The sequence below is a fragment of the Salvelinus fontinalis genome, chromosome 3, assembly GCF_029448725.1.
Source record: "Salvelinus fontinalis isolate EN_2023a chromosome 3, ASM2944872v1, whole genome shotgun sequence".
NCBI classification, from domain to species: Eukaryota; Metazoa; Chordata; class Actinopteri; order Salmoniformes; family Salmonidae; genus Salvelinus; species Salvelinus fontinalis.
This window is the reverse complement of record NC_074667.1, coordinates 28,235,266-28,254,799: the sequence shown is the minus strand read 5'-3', so window position 1 is coordinate 28,254,799 and position 19,534 is coordinate 28,235,266. Positions and strand designations below refer to the sequence as shown.

Sequence of the window (19,534 nt, the reverse complement as noted above, 5' to 3'; positions counted from 1 at the left end):
CTAAACACACTCCAATTTACATACCGCCCAAACAGATCCAGAGATGATGCAATCTCTATTGCACTCCACACTGCCCTTTCCCACCTGGACAAAAGGAACACCTATGTGAGAATGCTATTCATTGACTACAGCTCAGCGTTCAACACCATAGTACCCTCAAAGCTCATCACTAAGCTAAGGATCCTGGGACTAAACACCTCCCTCTGCAACTGGATCCTGGACTTCCTGACGGGCCGCCCCCAGGTGGTGAGGGTAGGTAGCAACACATCTGCCATGCTGATCCTGAACACTAGAGCCCCCGAGGGGTGCGTGCTCAGTCCCCTCCTGTACTCCGTTCACCCACGACTGCATGGCCAGGCATGACTCCAACACCATCATTAAGTTTGCTGACGACACAACAGTGGTAGGCATCATCACCGACAACGACGAGACAGCCTATAGGGAGGAGGTCAGAGACCTGGCCGGGTGGTGCCAGAATAACAATCTATCCATCTACGTAACCAAGACTAAGGTGATGATTGTGGACTACAGGAAAAGGAGGACCGATCACGCCCCCATTCTCATCGACGGGGCTGTAGTGGAGCAGGTTGAGAGCTTCAAGTTCCTTGGTGTCCACATCACCAACAAAATAGAATGGTCCAAACTAGAGGTCCACCGATTAATCGGAATGGCCGATGAATTATTATTATTATTTTTAATTAATTAGGGCCGATTTTTTTTCAAGTTTTCATAACAATCGGTAATCGGCATTTTTGGACGCCGATTACATTGCACTCCATGAGGAGTCTGCGTGGGATGCTTGACTACCTGTTATGCGAGTGCAGCAATGCGCCAAGGTAAGGTGCTAGCTAGCATTAAACTTATAAAAAACAATCAATCTTAACATAATCACTAGTTAACTACACATGGTTGATATTACTAGTTTATCTAGCTTGTCCTGCGTTGCATATAATCGATGCGGTGCCTGTTAATTTATCATTGAATCACAGCCTACCTCGCCAAACGGGTGATTTAACAAGCGCATTTGCGAAAAAAGCACTGTCGTTGCACCAATGTGTACCTAACCATAAACATCAACGCCTTTCTTAAAATCAATACACAAGTATATATTTTTAAACCTGCATATTTAGTTAATATTGCCTGCTAACATGAATTTCTTAACTAAATATGCAGGTTTAAAAAAATATACTTCTATGTATTGATTTTAAGAAAGGCATTGATGTTTATGGTTAGGTACATTCGTGCAACAATTGGGCTTTTTTCACAAATGCGCTTTTGTTAAATCATCCCCCGTTTGAAGAAGTTGGCTGTCTTTGTTAGGAAGAAATGGTCTTCACACATTTCACACTTTGCCAGAATTTTTACCTAATTATGACATAACTTTGAAGGTTATGCAATGTAACAGCAATATTTAGATTTATGGATGCCACCCGTTAGATAAAATACGAAATGGTTCCGTATTTCACTGAAAGAATAAACGTTTTCATTTTCGAAATGATAGTTTCTGGATTTGACCATATTAATGACCTAAGGCTCATATTTCTGTGTGTTATTATATTATAATTAAGTCTATGATTTGATAGAGCAGTCTGAGCGGTGTTAGGCAGCAGCAGGCTCGTAAGCATTCCTTTAAACAGCACTTTCCTACATTTGCAAGCAGCTCTTCGCAATGCTTCAAGCATTGCGCTGGTTAGGACTTCAAGCCTATCAACTCCCGAGATTAGGCTGGCAATACTAAAGTACCTATTAGAACATCCCAATAGTCAAAGGTATATGAAATACAAATGGTATAGAGAGAAATAGTCCTATAATAACTACAACCTAAAAACTTCTTACCTGGGAATATTGAAGTCTCATGTTAAAAGGAACCACCAGCTTTCATATCTTCTCATTTTCTGAGCAAGGAACTTAAACGTTAGCTTTTTTACATGGCACATATTGCACTTTTACTTTCTTCTCCAACACTTTGTTTTTGCATTATTTAAACCAAATTGAACATGTTTCATTATTTATTTGAGACTAAATAGATTTTACTGATGAATTAAGTTAAAATAAAAGTGTTCATTCAGTATTGTTGTAATTGTCATTATATATATGTGTGTGTGTATATATTAAAAAATCGTCCGATTTAACCAGTATCGGCTTTTTTTGGTCCTCCAATAATCAGTATCGGCGTTGAAAAATCATAATCGGTCGACCTCTAGTCCAAACACACGAAGACAGTCGTGGAAAGGGCACGACAAAGCCTATTCCCCCTCAGGAAACTAAAAAGATTTGGCACTTGTTGGCATCCTCAAAAGGTTCGACAGCTGCAACATTGAGAGCATCCTGACTGGTTGCATCACTGCCTGGTACTGCAATTGCTCGGCCTCTGACCGCATGGCACTACAGAGGGTAGCGTGTACGGCCCAGTACATCACTGGGGCTAGACTGCCTGCCATCCAGGACCTCTACACCAGGCGGTGTCAGAGGAAGGCCCTAGAAATTGTCAAAGACCCCAGCCACCCCAGTCATAGACTGTTCTCTCTACTACCACATGGCAAGCGGTACTGGAGTGCCAAGTCTAGGACGAAAAGGCTTCACAACAGTTTTTACCCCCAAGCCATAAGACTACTGAACAGGTAATCAAATGCCTACCCGGACCTTTTGCACTGTGTGCCCCCAACCTCTCTTTTATGCTGCTGTTACTCTCTGTTTTTCATATATGCATAGTCACTTTAACTATACAGTCATGTACATACTACCTCAATTGGCCCGACCAACCAGTGCTCCTGCACATTGGCTAACCGGTTTATCTGAATTGTGTCCCGCCACCCACCACCTGTCAACCCCTCTTTAACACTACTGCTACTCAGTTCATCATATATGCATAGTCACTTTAACCATATCTACATACTACCTCAATCAGCCCGACTAACCGGTGTTTGTATGTAGCCTCGCTACTGTTATTTTTCACTATCTTTTTACTTTTCATAATTTCTTTTCTTACCTATTGTTCACCTAATACCTTTTTTGCACTATTGGTTAGAGCCTGTAAGTAAGCATTTCACTGTAAGGTCTACACCTGTTGTATTCGGCGCACGTGACAAACTTTGATTTGATTTGAAATGTTTGGACACTTACTCATTCAAGGGTTTTTATTTTGACTATTTTCTACATTGTAGAATAGTAGTGAAGACATCAAAACTATGAAATAACACATATGGAATTATGTAGTAACAAAAAAAGTGTAAAACAAATCAAAATATATTTTATATTTGAGATTATTCAAAGTAGCCACCCTTTGCCTTGATGGCAGCTTTGCACACTCTTGGCCTGTTGGCCACTTGGCCTGTCTATGCTTGGTTTATTTGACGACGTCAATAAAAAAATGTCTAAGAATAACAGTAGGTTTCACAGCTTTTTCTCCCAATTTTGTGATTACTATCTTGTTTCATCGCTGCATCTCCCCAACGGGCTCGGGAGAGGTGAAGGTCGTGTTGTCCGCCAAACTTTTTTTATTCGTTTTTTTATTTTAATTTTTTACTATTTTCTGCATTACAGAATAATAATGATGTCAAAACTATTAAATAACACATGGAAGCATGTAGTAACCAAAAACGTGTTAAACAAATCAAAATACAATTTAGATTCTTCAAAGTAGCCACCCTTTACCTTGATGACAGCTTTGCACACTCTTGGCATTCTCTCAACCAGCTTCATGAGTGTTTTTCCAACAGTCTTGAAGGAGTTCCCACATATGCTGAGCACTTGTTAGCTGTGTTTCCTTCACTCTGCGGTCCAACTATTCCCAAACCCTCTCAATTGGGTACTGTTGAAAAACAAAATGATAGTCCTGCTAAGCGCAAACCTGGATGGGATCGTGTATTTCTGCAGAATGCTGTGGTAGCCATGCTGGTTAAGTGTGCCTTGAATTATAAATAAATCACAGACAGTGTCACCAGCAAAGCACCTCCACACCATCACACCTCTTCCTCCATGCTTCACGGTGGGAACCACACATGCAGAGATCATCTGTTCACCTACTTTACGTCTCACAAAGACACGGCGGTTGGAACCAAAAATCTCAAATTTGGACTCATCAGACCAAAGGACAGAGTTCCATTGCTTGTGTTTCTTGGCCCAAACAAGTCTCTTCTTATTTGTGTCCTTTAGTAGTGGTTTCTTTGCAGCACTTCGACCATGAAGGCCTGATTTCATGCAGTCTCCTCTGAACAGTTGATGTTGAGATGTGTCTGTGACATGAACTCTGATGCATTTATTTGGGCTGCAATCTGAAGTGCAGTGAACTCCAGTGAATTTATCCTATGCAGCAGAGGTAACTCTTCCTTTCCTGTGGCAGTCCTCACGAGAGCTAGTTTCATCATAGCACTTGATGGTTTTTGCGACTCCACTTAAAGAAACTTTCTAAGTTCTTGAAATTTCAGATTAACTGACCTTCATGTCTTAAAGTAATGACGGACTGTTGTTTCTCTTTGCTTATTTCACCTGGTCTTGCCATAATATGGTCTTTTCCCAAATAGTGCTTTCTTCTGTATACCACACTACCTTGTCACAACACAACTGATTGGCTCAAACGCATTAAGGAAAGAAATTCCACAAATGAACTTTTAACAAGGCACACCTGTTAATTGAAATATAATATAAAATATGTTTTGATTTAACACCTTTGGTTACTACATGATTCCATATGTGTTATTTCATAGTCTTGATGTCTTCACTATTAAAAATAGTAAAAAATAAAAACTTGAATGTGTAGGTGTCTCCAAACCTTTGAGTGGTAGTGTGTGTATCACAGGAAAATCAAGTTTGACTGCACTGGGCCTTTAAGTCTCTGAAATACATTTTTGTGCTGGCTTAATTGATTAGAGGGCTTGTGGTTCAGAGGTCATTTAGAGCCTGAACAAGTGGCAAGTGTGTTGTGCTGTGCTCCATTATTCATTCATCCATTATTTCTCTCCCTTTGTCTCGTTCACCTCCTTGTATTTCTAAATAAAAATGTCAGTTTCTCCATTAAAACGTCTTCACAAGGAGTGAAACCTCCAGTCTGTAGAGGGCATCAACAGGAGATGACACATTCTTAATGACCGATTGGTCACTTTTCCTCATGTCGACCTCTTAACCTACAACTATTGTCTGAGCTCAAGGGGGGGAAGTAAAACTGAAAGTGAGGGTCGTTTTTCCTACTATTACTCATGACCAGACCTCCTTTCTATTTCTGAATAATTATTTACTTTCTTTATTAATGCAATTTCTAAACGTAAACATCTGGTGTAAGAAGCTTTGTGTGAGATCCTGGGGGTTTCCACAATGCTAACAATACTTTATATCCTCTCTTATCTCACTTTATTACTTGCCTCTCTTCCTTCCTCAACATGTGCCAAGATGTCCAATGAGGTTGACGCGGGGGACTATGGGCCAATGAAGCGGCTCAGTACCATGTTTTCAACCCTCCATGATAAGCTACACCGAGACCGTGAGTGTTTTTCTTTAGAAGTGAAATGGAACTGAGCCAAAGTGTGTATAGAACATAAATTAGGCGTCATTGGAAAAGGTTCATCACAGATCTCTACGCAAACATAGAGTAAGAGGCAAGCATGGATCATCGGGATCATGAGCTAAACACGCCTGTCAAGCAGACACAAAGATTTAGCCTCGACTGCTTTGTTCGCTCTCACTCCGGCAAACACATTGGATTCCTAAAACACAAAACGACACCTCCTTATAAACACACATTTTTCTCCCTCCAGAAATTCACTTAGACTAATCCTGGAGATATGGGAGGAATTCAGATTGTCTTTTAAGAGGGATAACCAGGATAAAGCTGGACCATGCTGGATGTTTTCTATCATGTACTTTTAGACATTGTTTAGTTTTAAAAGAAATAACACAGCTCCTGGTGTTTGACAGTGCATATCATCTGTTGTGGCAAGTCATCAGGGACACCGTTGTGTCGGTGACCATCTAGCTTACTGGTTGTATTGAGGCTTAACTGGTGTTACCATGGTGATCACATGGTAGACTAGCGGAAGTATTTGCTTGTTTTGCAGAAAGCAGCACAGTCACACCTAAACTGTCACACAACTGTCACTGGTGGGTAACAAGGGGAATTGTCACATTGTCTTTTGAACAAATCCTCATTATCAGGCTTTCACTGGCACCTTCTACCCCACAGGCAAAAACCACCTTTATGTAAGACCAATGCCGTTGCCAGTGGCACTTCCTGCTATCATTTCTCCTCTTGTGGTTTCTGTTGGTTTACACACTGTTCCTCTTAGCTCTTTAGCTTCCTTTGAAGCGTTGTTGTTTTATTTTTATAAAACTGTTTACCCCCTTTTTTTCTCCCTATTTTGTGAATATGATCTTGTTTCATCGCTGTAACTCCCCAACGGGCTCAGGAGAGGTGAAGATTGAGTCATGCGTCCTCCGAAACATGACCCGCCAAACTGCACTTAACACCTGCTCGTTTAATTGTTTTAAACCCTCCCCTAACCCGGACGTTGCTGGGCCAATTGTGCGCCGCCCTATGGGACTCCCGGTCACGGCCGGTAATGACAGAACCTGGGATCAAATCCGGGTCTGTAGTGAAGCCGCAACGCTGCTATGCAGTGCCTTAGGCTGCTGTGTCACTCGGGAGGCCTTGAGTATTTTGTTTTAATCTATAGAGCATTGTATAGGCATCCTCCTAAACTAGTATAGAGCTGAATCCTAACTTAAATATTCACTCACATCTTCCATGGACATCAATGCATGACATTTAGCAAATTACTTTGGCCTACTGGACTGGCAGAATACCAAAATACAATTATTCAGTTCCAAGCCATGTGGAGTTTGGAACAAAAACTGTTTCATGGTCCTCCTAGACCATTTATGAGAACCACCATTCCAAGCCACAGTTAGTTGACTGTCCCTCTCTGTCTGTGTTTTAGGGAGTGATAGGGATTTGACCCTGCCTCAGCCTACTGCCCCAGCCCTCGCGGTGACCTCTTTCTTTGAGTACCTGGTGGTGGTCAGCCTAGCGAAGAAGAGGGGGCAAGGGACGTATGAACCCCAGATCACATATCAGTTTCCCAAGGTCAGACCGACACTGACATAATAGACACACACACACACACACACACGCATAGTGAGCACCACTCTAAAATGTGTTTGTGTGTGTGTTGTAGCTAGCTAATATGGGGCGCTCACAGAGAGAGGAAGAAGAGAAGTCCCTGAAAGCCATCCTCCTTTTCTGTTTCCCAGAGGGGGTCAACTGGGCCCCCCTCACTGAATACCCCAGGTACGTGCCACCTCTCATATTCTCTCCATCTGTCACTGTCCTCATCTCTCTTTCTCTGTGCTTGTCTCTTTGTTTCTGCCCCCCCCCCCCCCCCCCCCCACTGATTGTTTCTCTCTCACGCAACCCATTTTTTCAGTTCAGTGTCACACTTGGCTCAAAATATATCTGTGTGTGTATGTGTTGTTCGTGTGCAATGTTTGCAAACTGCAAAGCATCATCTCTTGCAAAAAACTTCACTTTGACCCAGAAAGCAGAGGCATCTCTCTCCGTTCTACTCCTCTGCCAGAGAACAGGTTTGAAAAGAGAGGAGCGACTGTTTTGTACAGCCAGAAGAAATGGCCTTATTACTTTCATTACAATGGATCCCTTCTTTAAGCCAGTCAGTGCTTCCTCTATGATTCTGTTCCGTCACCTGGATGCCAATGCAAATCAGTCTCCAGGTTACCTACTGTCATTAACTCTACAATCTGTTACCTCTCTTCTCTCTCCATTTCCTTGCTTTCCTATCTGGATCCACTGAATAGCAGGATGTTCGATAGTGGACTGTTCCTGCTTCCCTATAAGATGTGTGGTTGTGTGGTCTCATTTTCTTTATCCTACGTTCTCTTTTGGAACACAGTTTTGGTTGAAGATGGATATAACACATGTTGATAGAGTAGACGCAGGTTCACTTTGCTAATCTGTTTCGCCCTCCCTCTCTATACTCTCTCTTCATCGCTCTTTCTGCAGTGAGACCTTCTCCTTTGTTCTGACGGAGGTCGACGGCAGTAGGAGGAATGGCTACTGCAGGAGGTTACTGGTAAATGGATCATCCATGGTGTGATTCTCATGATAGGACATGAGAATAATCTCTGGTATTGGGTTTTCTTGTTTCTCATGATATGATGTCGTTGACCGTTTTCTTGCAGCCTCATGGCAAAGGGGCGCGGGCTCCAGAGGCCTATTGCATCATCAGCCGGGTGGCCTGCTTTGGACTCTTCTCTAAGGTGAGCGTGGAGGGCAATGTAACACACACACACACACGCATTTGCAGACGCATGCACACACACTCGCACACATACAGACACGGAGTGTGATGAACTGATGTCCTCATTCCGCGAGGATGTCTTCTAATCATTACAGTACATTATCTTTGCTGGGGCAGGTAAGGAGTCTATTTGTTGTCAGCAGTTTGTCTGTGTATTTACAGTGGGGAGAACAAGTATTTGATACACTGCTGATTTTGCAGATTTTCCTACTTACAAAGCATGTAGAGGTCTGTAATTTTTATAATAGGTACACTTCAATTGTGAGAGACGGAATCTAAAAATCCAGAAAATCACATTGTATGATTTTTAAGTAATTAATTTGCATGTTATTGCATGACATAAGTATTTGATCACCTACCAACCAGTAAGAATTCCGGCTCTCACAGACTGGTTCGTTTTTCTTTAAGAAGCCCTCCTGTTCTCCACTCATTACCTGTATTAACTGCACTTGTTTGAACTCGTTACCGGTATAAAAGACACCTGTCCACACACTCAATCAAACAGACTCCAACCTCTCCGCAATGGCCAAGACCAGAGAGCTGTGTAAGGACATCAGGGCTAAAATTGTAGACCTGCACAAGGCTGGGATGGGCTACAGGACAATAGGCAAGCAGCTTGGTGAGAAGGCAACAACTGTTGGCGCAATTATTAGAAAATGGAAGAAGTTCAAGATGACTGTCAATCACCCTGGGTCTGGGGCTCCATGCAAGATCTCACCTCGTGGGGCATCAATGATCATGAGCAAGGTGAGGGATCAGCCCAGAACTACACAGCAGGACCTGGTCAATGACCTGAAGAGAGCTGGGACCACAGTCTCAAAGAAAACCATTAGTAACACACTACGCCGTCATGGATTAAAATCCTGCAGCGCACGCAAGGTCCCCCTGCTCAAGCCAGCGCATGTCCAGGCCCGTCTGAAGTTTGCCAATGACCATCTGGATGATCCAGAGGAGGAATGGGAGTAGCTCATGTGGTCTGGTGAGACAAAAATAGAGCATTTTGGTATAAACTCCACTTGCCATTTTTGGAGGATGAAGGATGAGTACAACCCCAAGAACACCATCCCAACCGTGAAGCATGGAGGTGGAAACATAATTCTTTGGGGATGCTTTTCTGCAAAGGGGACAGGACGACTGCACCGTATTGAGGGGAGGATGGTTGGGGCCATGTATCGCGAGATCTTGGCCAACAACCTCCTTCCCTCAGTAAGAGCATTGAAGATGGGTCGTGGCTGGGTCTTCCAGCATGACAATGACCCGAAACACACAGTCAGAGCAACTAAGGAGTGGCTCCGTAAGAAGCATCTGAAGGTCCTGGAGTGGCCTAGCCAGTCTCCAGACCTGAACCCAATAGAAAATCTTTGGAGGGAGCTGAAAGTCCGTATTGCCCAGCGACAGCCCCGAAACCTGAAGGATCTAGAGAAGGTCTGTTTGGAGGAGTGGGCCAAAATCCCTGCTGCAGTTTGTGCAAACCTGGTCAAGAACTACAGGAAACGTATGATCTCTGTAATTGCAAACAAAGGTTTCTGTACCAACTATTAAGTTTTGCTTTTCTGATGTATCAAATATTTATGCCATGCAATAAAATGCAAATTAATTACTTACAAATCATACAATGTGATTTTCTGGATTTTTGTTTTAGATTCCGTCTCTCACAGTTGAAGTGTACCTATGATAAAAACATTACAGACCTCTACATGCTTTGTAAGTAGGAAACACTGCCGATTTTGCAGGTTATCAAATACTTGTTCTCACCACTGTATGTGGGCGTCTGAGTGTGTCTACTTGGGTGCACTGCACAGAAGTGTGTGTGTGTGTGTGCGCGAGAGGAAGATAAACAGGCTGTTTTTAGTTTTGCCCTCTTAACCTTTTGCTCAGACACAGGGAGATATGATTTCCCTACTTTATTAGGCCCCAAAGGTACCTGATAGTCTGTTTATGATAAACTACTTAACTATTTACAACTTGAGAGCCACTCATCTACCTACACACACACACAAACTTAGATGGCAACCTTATCTAGCTAGATGAGTAATATAAACGATAGATCACAAGTCTAATTGCAATACAATTAGATAGGCCTGATGACACATTCTAAATGGTATGCTTAATATGGAGGCCGGTCTTCCCGCAACAGTGCGTTACTACGGTTTTAATGGTGATTTTATAGTTCTATAATTCTAAATCTATGTGTTTCAGATCTTTGATGAGGTGGAGAAGCGCCGGCAGATCTCTATGGCGATGATCTATCCATTCATGCAGAGCCTGAGGGAGGCGCCGTTCCCTGCTCCTGGAAACACTGTCAAGATCAAGAGCTTCATTCCAGAGTCTGGAACAGAGGTATGGAGTATCGATACACACACACACACACACCAAGGTTGTTAAAATGTTTTTATATTTGTTTTCATGTCTATTAGTTTAAAAAAATATCTTTTGAAATTCAGTTTAGTTTCAGATAGTTTTCAGATCCACTTTACTAGATTTGATTTATTTTAAGTTTTATAACTTTTCTATTGTTTTTGTATTGTTTAGGTTTAGTGTTAGTGACAAAGTAGCAAATGCCTGGGAGCAATGGGGGCTGTTGAGGGGAAGACGGCTCATAATAATGGCTGGAAGGGAGCAAATGGAATGGCTTCAAACCATGTGATGCCATTCCACTGGTTTTGCTCCAGCCATTACCATGAGCCCGTCCTCCCCAATTAAGGGGTCACCAACCTCCTGAGGCTGGGAGCCATTTATGTGTTGTATAGTTTGTGTTTTTTGATGTCACTTCTTGCCACTGGGGGGCAGTAATACATAGTGACGTGTTAGGTTTAAAGGTAGACTCAGCGAGATGACGTAGAAGCACAAAGTAAACAGTAGTCGTTGGTCAATTTCCGCAACAACCAAGAGCGTTGAAGCGAGAGGCTAAAGTTCTCCGCTGTTTTGGTCCCGTAGCTACCACGTTGTAGCGGCGTGAAGCGCACCCATGCACATGCACACATACTCTGTGTGACTTTGTAAGAGCAATCTTGCATCGTGCTCATCTCAATGGGCTCGTTCGAGCGGATCACTTTTGTCAAGCCTTTCAAAGTGTTGCTTTCTGGGGATGAAAATTGTCCGACTTGCACCTACATGTCGACTGCATGAACTTTACAAAAATCATGTGATTGAAGGTCATGAAGGGTTGACTGCAGTCAACTATAGGTTTCTGCAGTTGCTCTTCACTAATGTCATCCCGACGCCATCGCCTGCATTTTTGGAGGCTGTATTATCAACCAATCATTAGGATGTTTTTGTTTGACCCACGCGAACGTGACCAAAGACATGATTGAAACAGGAGCCAATTTGCCGCAATTTATATGGAAAGTGGATACATAAAAATAAATGTGATATTTAAGGCTGTCATTAATTTATTTTACAATGCACATTATATCATAATTTCAGTACAGCGTGTGTGATATAGGGGTTAGATACATGTTTATTTCGACATTTCTAAAGACAATGGCAACACTGCCATGTTGATCTGAGCCTGGCTGTTGGAAAACCACAGTGTCCGACTTTCGGCGATCGACGATGCACCTCCCCCAATTTCACTCCTCGACTTTTGCATACAGTCTGCTGCTTTAACCTTACCACCCTAACTCACCCAATATCTGTGGCATTGCTCATAGCAACCGTCTACCATTTTAAAATGATCTAAAATCAGTCTCAATGTGACCTGCCAGATTCAGAAGCTTGAAAACCCCATTAGAATTTATTTTTACACAGGAACACTTGAAGTAGATCTTAATTGTTAATGAACAATGATTAATTTAACTGGAGAGGTTCCAACAAACTTGATGCACCATAGTACACGTCTGTCAGGAGCTCTATCGGGGCAGTCCCGTTAGATCTCTTATATACTGCTTACAGGCATGTTACAAAGGCATGAGTTAGCTTAGTCATCATTCCTCATTAAAGTTAGGTTCATGCATGTGACAGACCAATACTTCACAAGGCTTCTTCTCTTCAAGCTGAGACCTTGAAAATAAGATATCCTTTCGTTAAATTGCAGGTACTGATAGTCAGTCACTTGCATGAACGCAGAAATTGGTTATTAGAAAAGCAAAAACAGAACATTTTCCATCACAACCCCATTTGATTTTTACCCCCCTGATTTTGACTAAATTGTTTTTTCATGATTTGTTTTAGTTTACTATAATAGTCTTGACACACACACACAATGGCACAAACAGAGAGCGGGAGAGCTTCAGGTAAAGCGTTAGGATCAGGACCTTCATCCTAGATTACGGCACTAAGATACAGACACACAAACGTATACACACACTGAAGACCTGCTGTCGCTCTGCCCCTGGCCTGTGCGTCTTCAGATCATCAGTTTGACGAGGCCGTTGGACTCATGGTTGGAGCATGTGGATTTCCGGACACTGTTCCGCTGTCTCACAAATGAGGAGGTGCTGAAGGTGTTTGCGTCCACCGTGCTTGAACGACGAATCATCTTCATGGCTGAAGAACTCAGGTACAACCCTAACCCCAAAAATGACATCACTGAGCCTGGGTTGTCTGGGACATAAGCAGGCCTGTTGTCTGCATGTTGAATGGGTGTAAAGTTTGTACCTGCTTCCCCCCTACAGTACCCTGTCCCAGGTGCTGCATGCAGTTGTGGCGCTGCTCTACCCGTTCACATGGCAACACACCTTCATCTCCATCGTTCCCTCAGTGCTGATTGATGTCGTCATGGCACCCACTCCCTACCTACTTGGTGTCCAAAGGAACAAACTGGATGATGTCATCGACCAGAGCGATGTGAGTGTGTGTGTGCGTGTTCTGTCTCTGGCAGAGCAGAATATTGTGTTTGTGTATATGTCAGCTTAAAAAACCACTATGTGATGAAGAGTTGTTTGTTGGGGAAAAAAGCCAGAATTGCTATTGTTTTATTTTTTCCCAATAACTTTTAAGGGATGCTTTGGGATTTTGGCAATGAAAACCTTTATCTACCCCCCCAGAGTCAGAGGAACTCATTAATACCATGTGTATGTCTCTGCATCCAATATGAACAAAGTTAAGAGGTTGTTTTGTGAGCCAATGCTAACTAAAGTTAGCACAGTGACTGGAAGTCTATGGTATCTACTATCATGCTAGCAGTTACCATAACCTTCCAATCATAGCTACTTCCTTTAAACTACACGCAGACACATAAAAATGGTATCGGTGGGTTCATCTGACTCTGGGGAAGTAGATGCTAAATTATGCCTTTTAGGGCAGTTGAGTGCTGTAAACAATCAGTTGTTTTACTGTCTGTTTACTGGTGTGTTTGGGTTAAGGCATTCTGGCCACTACACTGTGTTACAGGCTGCAGATGAAGCTATCCAGTGACACTCGTTAAGCAACTACTAACACGATTACAGTCTATGGAAACCAGCGAGTGTGTGTTTATCTCCAACCTGAAGATTTATGTTTGTCTATTTATTTGTCTGTGTGTCCTCTCTCTCTCCCCACACATGCAGATCTGTCTTAATGTGTGTTATTCTGTCTTACAGATGCTCATTGTGGATCTGACAGAAGGAGCAGAGAACACCTTCATAACCTGTGTAAGTATCGCATGCGCTGTATTTCCCCCTCAGGTTCAGAAACAAACATACAGAAATAATCATTACACAATCATATCAGTAAACTAGCATCACTCCTCCTCACATGATTCTCATTTTGTATTCTGTGTGTGTCTGTGCAGTTCAGACCAGTTCTATTCAATGTTTTTCTCTCTCTCTGGCCAAATGTGTGTGTTCTCAGAAATACCTAAACATTACCTCTGGTCTGACAACCTCTCAGGTTCCTGTCTGTGTGTGTATCCTCTCTCTCTCTTTCTCTGGCACAGATAGGAGACGAGAGCACCATCCTACCAGAGAAACTACAGGAGGAGCTTCTCCAGGCCTTGTGTTGCAGAAGAGACAACTCCAGTGAGTGGACCCATCCTCCATTTTGTTATGACGGCGTAGATAACTGATGACTAGGTTCAAACACAATCTCTGAGGGAATTTGTACTGTCAACACATCCAGGGATTTCACTCTTGTTTATTGGGCTGAAATGGCTTTCTAAGAGGATCCAGTAAGCAGTTAAGGGTCTCACAGTTCACACCAAATAAGGATCTCCCGTTCGTCTACTGATCGTTCAGCGCGCTGCTGACCTCTGACTGCCGACATTTCCGTGCTACATGTAAAATCGGTTTGCGCTTGGTTCACAAGTACTCTCGGCTGGCAAACACTATTGGTGTGTTCAAGCCCTTCAATAAAGAGTGACTCAGACTTTCATTCGATTTCAGCAAAGACTGACTTAGTCAGCCACAAATCGAACCATATAAGTTAGCGTCACGGTCCATACAAACCCAATAATAGAACTGAGATCCTCTGTGAAGAATGAGTGAAAAAGAATATGGATGTGCAACGAAATGGACTTCATGATTGCTGCAATAGAAATATACATATCTCACACAGGGTTGGGGAGTAATGGATTTGTAAGGGATTACAAAAGAACGGTAACTGTAATCAGTTACGGTACCAGAAATAATATTGTAATCAGATTACAGATACTTTGGAAAAACTATATTCCTTTTAAATTCAGAAAGGATGTTTGCGGGGGGAAAAATCTTTGACACTTCTGTTTTCTCAATGACATTCAAATCAGCATTGAAAAAAGTTTAAGTTTGTTCCACCTGAGCATGTCTGACCACAAGTCAGAGACCACTATGATGACACACCAAATGTGTTTGGATTGCGGGAAAAGAGAAGGAATAGGCTTTTGTGGGCTGCGGTCCAAGCTATGTCTTCCAATGGTGCGACTGATGTCGGCATCCAAAGATTTTCCAACCTGAAAAAACGCTTGTTGGTAAGGATGAGAGCAGTGGTGTAGTCTTTGGCGATACGGATATCACTTATTATTGATATCTACATGGCGCATTGTTGTGAATCACACTGCTACTCTCTAATTTAGCTATTTGCGCCTTACGGATTGTGGTTGTTGTGGATGGCTGTTCAGAAATCTAAATGTGTATTTGAACCCAATAATGGTTGCATTCAAGAAGTTTAAGCTGCTTATCAATCATTGTTTTTGAAACCAGTGGACAGCCAGTGCGCTCTTTCAACAGCTGCATAGGGTGGATCCCAGCCTATGGAATAAAAGTGGGGCTTTTATTGCTCAATCTAATTCATGCTGATGAAAAATAAATACATTCGTAGGCCTAATGGACACATGCTCAAACTCGCACACTTTTGATAGACTTAAAAGGGGCAATCAGTAGTTGCTATATCCATTTTTGGACTTATATTAATTAATATATATATATATATAAATCATATATTAATGTAAAGATATTATTATATGTAGTAGAAAGTGATGGGTTAGATGAAGCCTACACAACCAACGCATAAAGTAAAATGTAACATCCATATATGGCCAGCTATGTCAACTTTACCATTGATTTATCCTGCAATAGATGTCATTCAATTACTAACATGCATGTTTGTCGACTTCTAATGCCTCATAAGGGGAAAGTAATCTAAAAGTAAATTAATGTAATCAGAATACGTTACTGAGTTTGGGTAATCCAAAAGTTATGTTACGGATTACAATTTTGGACAGGTAACTAGTAACTAATGGATTACATTTAAAAAGTAACCTACCCAACCATGCTCTCGCATACTACACTGTGAACCCTGGCATATCCCCAAGTTTGTTAGTCTGAGTGTGTGGGGTGGGGGGGGAGTGTTGTGTTGTGTTGTTGGGGAAACATACTGTATGAACATGAATACACAGGGCTTGACCGTGGCACAACCCTGGAAATTCCACTCTGGGTACTGCAATGCCAAAGTTGATCCAGCAACCTGGTCTCAGAGCATTTCGTGTTATTCTGTACATAAATCCGGGACACTCTTTAGTATCAAATGTTACATTTGGTATGGTTTCAGACGACGGATGGTTAATTAAGGCAAAAATTAAAGAAGGGTGGTTGGTCGGGCGAACTTCTAGCAACCCAAAAGTTGCGAGTTCAATCTCATCATGGACAACTTTAGCTAATTAGCAACTTTTTAACAACTATTTAGCTACTTTGGAACTACTTAGCATGTTAGCTAACCCTTCAACTAACTCCTAAATTTAACCCCTAGCCTAGCTAACGTTAGCGACCTAGCTAGAATTCGTAACATATATAATACGTTTTACAAATTCGTAACATATTGTACATATGGCAAATTCGTAACATATAATACAAATTGTAATGGATAACATCATACGAAATGGGTGATGGACATCCTCAAATTAATACATACCATACAAAACGTAACATATCATTCTAAATGGAGTATAGGGTATTTACGTACAGAATAATACGAAATGCTCTGAGACCAGGTTGGATCCAGACAGATGCTACTCCTCAACCCCTACGCTCTCATACAAACAGACCCAAGCCCCACACACACGTTCACCATGTTTTGTGGTTGCCATACAGTTGTCATTTGCTTTACAACCTATGATTGTGTTGACATCATAGGATGTCTCATAGCAGACAATACTTTAAAACTGACTGAATCTTCTGTTCACGCCGTGTTTTGCCCAGCTTCGGAACACAGTAGAGGGGTGATTTCAGAGGACTTCCAACATGTGTTTTTATAGACAACTCCTCAGCATCCTGACTGAAACATCTGTATTCTCTTCACTTTGTGTTTTGTATCTAGCCTCAGAGGAGTTAAACAAGGTGGTCTCAGAGGCCTTCCTCTCCTTCTTTGTGAAGACGGTGGGTCACTTCTCCTCCCATGTCAAAGGCAGCAGTGGTAGGAAGCCCGGAGTGTTCCAGAAGAAGAGCTTCTGCAAGGCCTCCGAGGACAAGGCCAGCCAACATTTTGTCAAGCGTTTTATCCAGACACAGATGTTTGACATCTTCATACAGGAAGTGGAGAGACGGCCCACACAGGAAGGTCTGACCGCATCACTACCTGATAGAATGTAATAGAATACAATATAACTTTGTACTTCCAAAGATAGATGTGTGTGTAATTCATAGATGAATATTCACTTACCCACCCAGCAATGATTCATTTGTTTTTCCCCTGTCTTGTTTTTTAGGATTCTTCCACAAAAAGATTGCGGAGTACCAAGAGAGTAAGAAGAAGGAGAAAGCAAAGAGAGGTGAGGGGGCTTGTGGTGTAAATGTAGGCGTCTTCATACAGAATAAACAACTTATTTGTCACATGCTTCTTAAAACAACAGGTATAGACTAACAGTAAAATGCTTACCGGTCCTTTTTCAACGATACAGAGTTAAATATTTTGTTTTTAAATAGAAATAGTGACATGAGGAATAAAGATTTTTTTTTACAATTATGTAACACTGTATACAATGTCAAATAGTTGTAAACAGTTGTGATGCTGGCTGAGGGTGACAATACAGGATTTTTATTACATTGTTTGGGGGGGGGGGGTCGATCAGATTTAATAGTGCGTCTAGATAGTAGATTCCATCAATGTAATTGTCTGCATCATTTCCAATCCCCAATATATATTTTTTGTAAATGTGTGTGTGTGTACATACATACATACTTTTTTGCCCCACTGTATGTATTTAGTCAGCCACCAATTGTGCAAGTTCTCCCACTTAAAACGATGAGAGAGGCCTGTAATTTTCATCATAGGTACACTTCAACTATGACAGACAAAATGAGGGGGAAAAATCCAGAAAATCACATTGTAGGATTTTTAATGAATTTATTTGCAAATTATGGTGGAAAATAAGTATTTGGTCACCTACAAGCAAGATTTCTGGCTCTCACAGACCTGTAACTTCTTATTTAAGAGGCTCCTCTGTCCTCCACTCGTTACCTGTATTAATGGCACCTGTTTGAACTTGTTATCAGTATAAAAGACACCTGTCCACAACCTCAAACAGTCACACTCCAAACTCCACTATGGCCAAGACCAAAGAGCTGTCAAAGGACACCAGAAACAAAATTGTAGACCTGCACCAGGCTGGGAAGACTGAATCTGCAGTAGGTAAGCAGCTTGGTTTGAATAAATCAACTGTGGGAGCAATTATTAGGAAATGGAAGACATACAAGACCACTGATAATCTCCCTCGATCTGAGGCTCCACGCAAGATCTCACCCCGTGGGGTCAAAATTATCACAAGAACGTTGAGCAAAAATCCCAGAACCACACGGGGGGACCTAGTGAATGACCTGCAGAGAGCTGGGACCAAAGTAACAAAGCCTACCATCAGTAACACACTACGCCTCCAGGGACTCAAATCCTGCAGTGCCAGACGTGTCCCCCTGCTTAAGACAGTACATGTCCAGGCCCGTCTGAAGTTTGCTAGAGAGCATTTGGATGATCCAGAAGAAGATTGGGAGAATGTCATATGGTCAGATGAAACCAAAATATAACTTTTTGGTAAAAACTCAACTCGTTGTGTTTGGAGGACAAAGAATGCTGAGTTGCATCCAAAGAACACCATACCTACTGTGAAGCATGGGGGTGGAAACATCATGCTTTGGGGCTGTTTTTCTGCAAAGGGACCAGGGCGACTGATCCGTGTAAAGGAAAGAATGAATGGGGCCATGTATCGTGAGATTTTGAGTGAAAACCTCCTTCCATCAGCAAGGGCATTGAAGATGAAACGTGGCTGGGTCTTTCAGCATGACAATGATCCCAAACACACCGCCCGGGCAACGAAGGAGTGGCTTCGTAAGAAGCATTTCAAGGTCCTGGAGTGGCCTAGCCAGTCTCCAGATTTCAACCCCATAGAAAATCTTTTGAGGGAGTTGAAAGTCCATGTTGCCCAGCAACAGCCCCAAAACATCACTGCTCTAGAGGAGATCTGCATGGAGGAATGGGCCAAAATACCAGCAACAGTGTGTGAAAAAACCTTGTGAAGACTTTCAAAAAACGTTTGACCTCTGTCATTGCCAACAAAGGTTATATAACAAAGTATTGAGAAACTTTTGTTATTGACCAAATACTTATTTTCCACCATAATTTGCTAATAAATTCATAAAAAATCCTACAATGTGATTTTCTGGATTTTTTCCCCCCTCATTTTGTCTATCATAGTTGAAGTGTACCTATGATGAAAATTACAGGCCTCATCTTTTTAAGTGGGAGAACTTGCACAATTGGTGGATGACTAAATACTTTTTTGCACCACTGTACATACATACATAGTACCAGTCAAAAGTTTGGACACCTATTCATTCCATTTTTAC

The 19,534-nt window shown here is 42.0% G+C and overlaps 1 protein-coding gene across 2 annotated transcripts in view; it reads left to right on the top strand.

Annotated features, from left to right (window-relative positions):
• The window catches only part of LOC129843013 (DENN domain-containing protein 2D-like), a 55,911-nt gene that overhangs the window by 35,004 nt on the left and 1,373 nt on the right, over positions 1–19,534 (top strand). For both annotated transcript variants that reach the window (XM_055911740.1, XM_055911747.1), the window contains exons 2-13: positions 5,386–5,476; positions 6,930–7,075; positions 7,167–7,279; positions 8,009–8,078; positions 8,188–8,265; positions 10,506–10,646; positions 12,659–12,807; positions 12,923–13,094; positions 13,829–13,879; positions 14,164–14,245; positions 17,016–17,255; positions 17,404–17,466. In XM_055911740.1, coding sequence (XP_055767715.1) covers positions 5,386–5,476; positions 6,930–7,075; positions 7,167–7,279; positions 8,009–8,078; positions 8,188–8,265; positions 10,506–10,646; positions 12,659–12,807; positions 12,923–13,094; positions 13,829–13,879; positions 14,164–14,245; positions 17,016–17,255; positions 17,404–17,466 — 1,396 coding nt within the window. The remainder of the gene's footprint in view (positions 1–5,385; positions 5,477–6,929; positions 7,076–7,166; positions 7,280–8,008; positions 8,079–8,187; positions 8,266–10,505; positions 10,647–12,658; positions 12,808–12,922; positions 13,095–13,828; positions 13,880–14,163; positions 14,246–17,015; positions 17,256–17,403; positions 17,467–19,534) is intronic.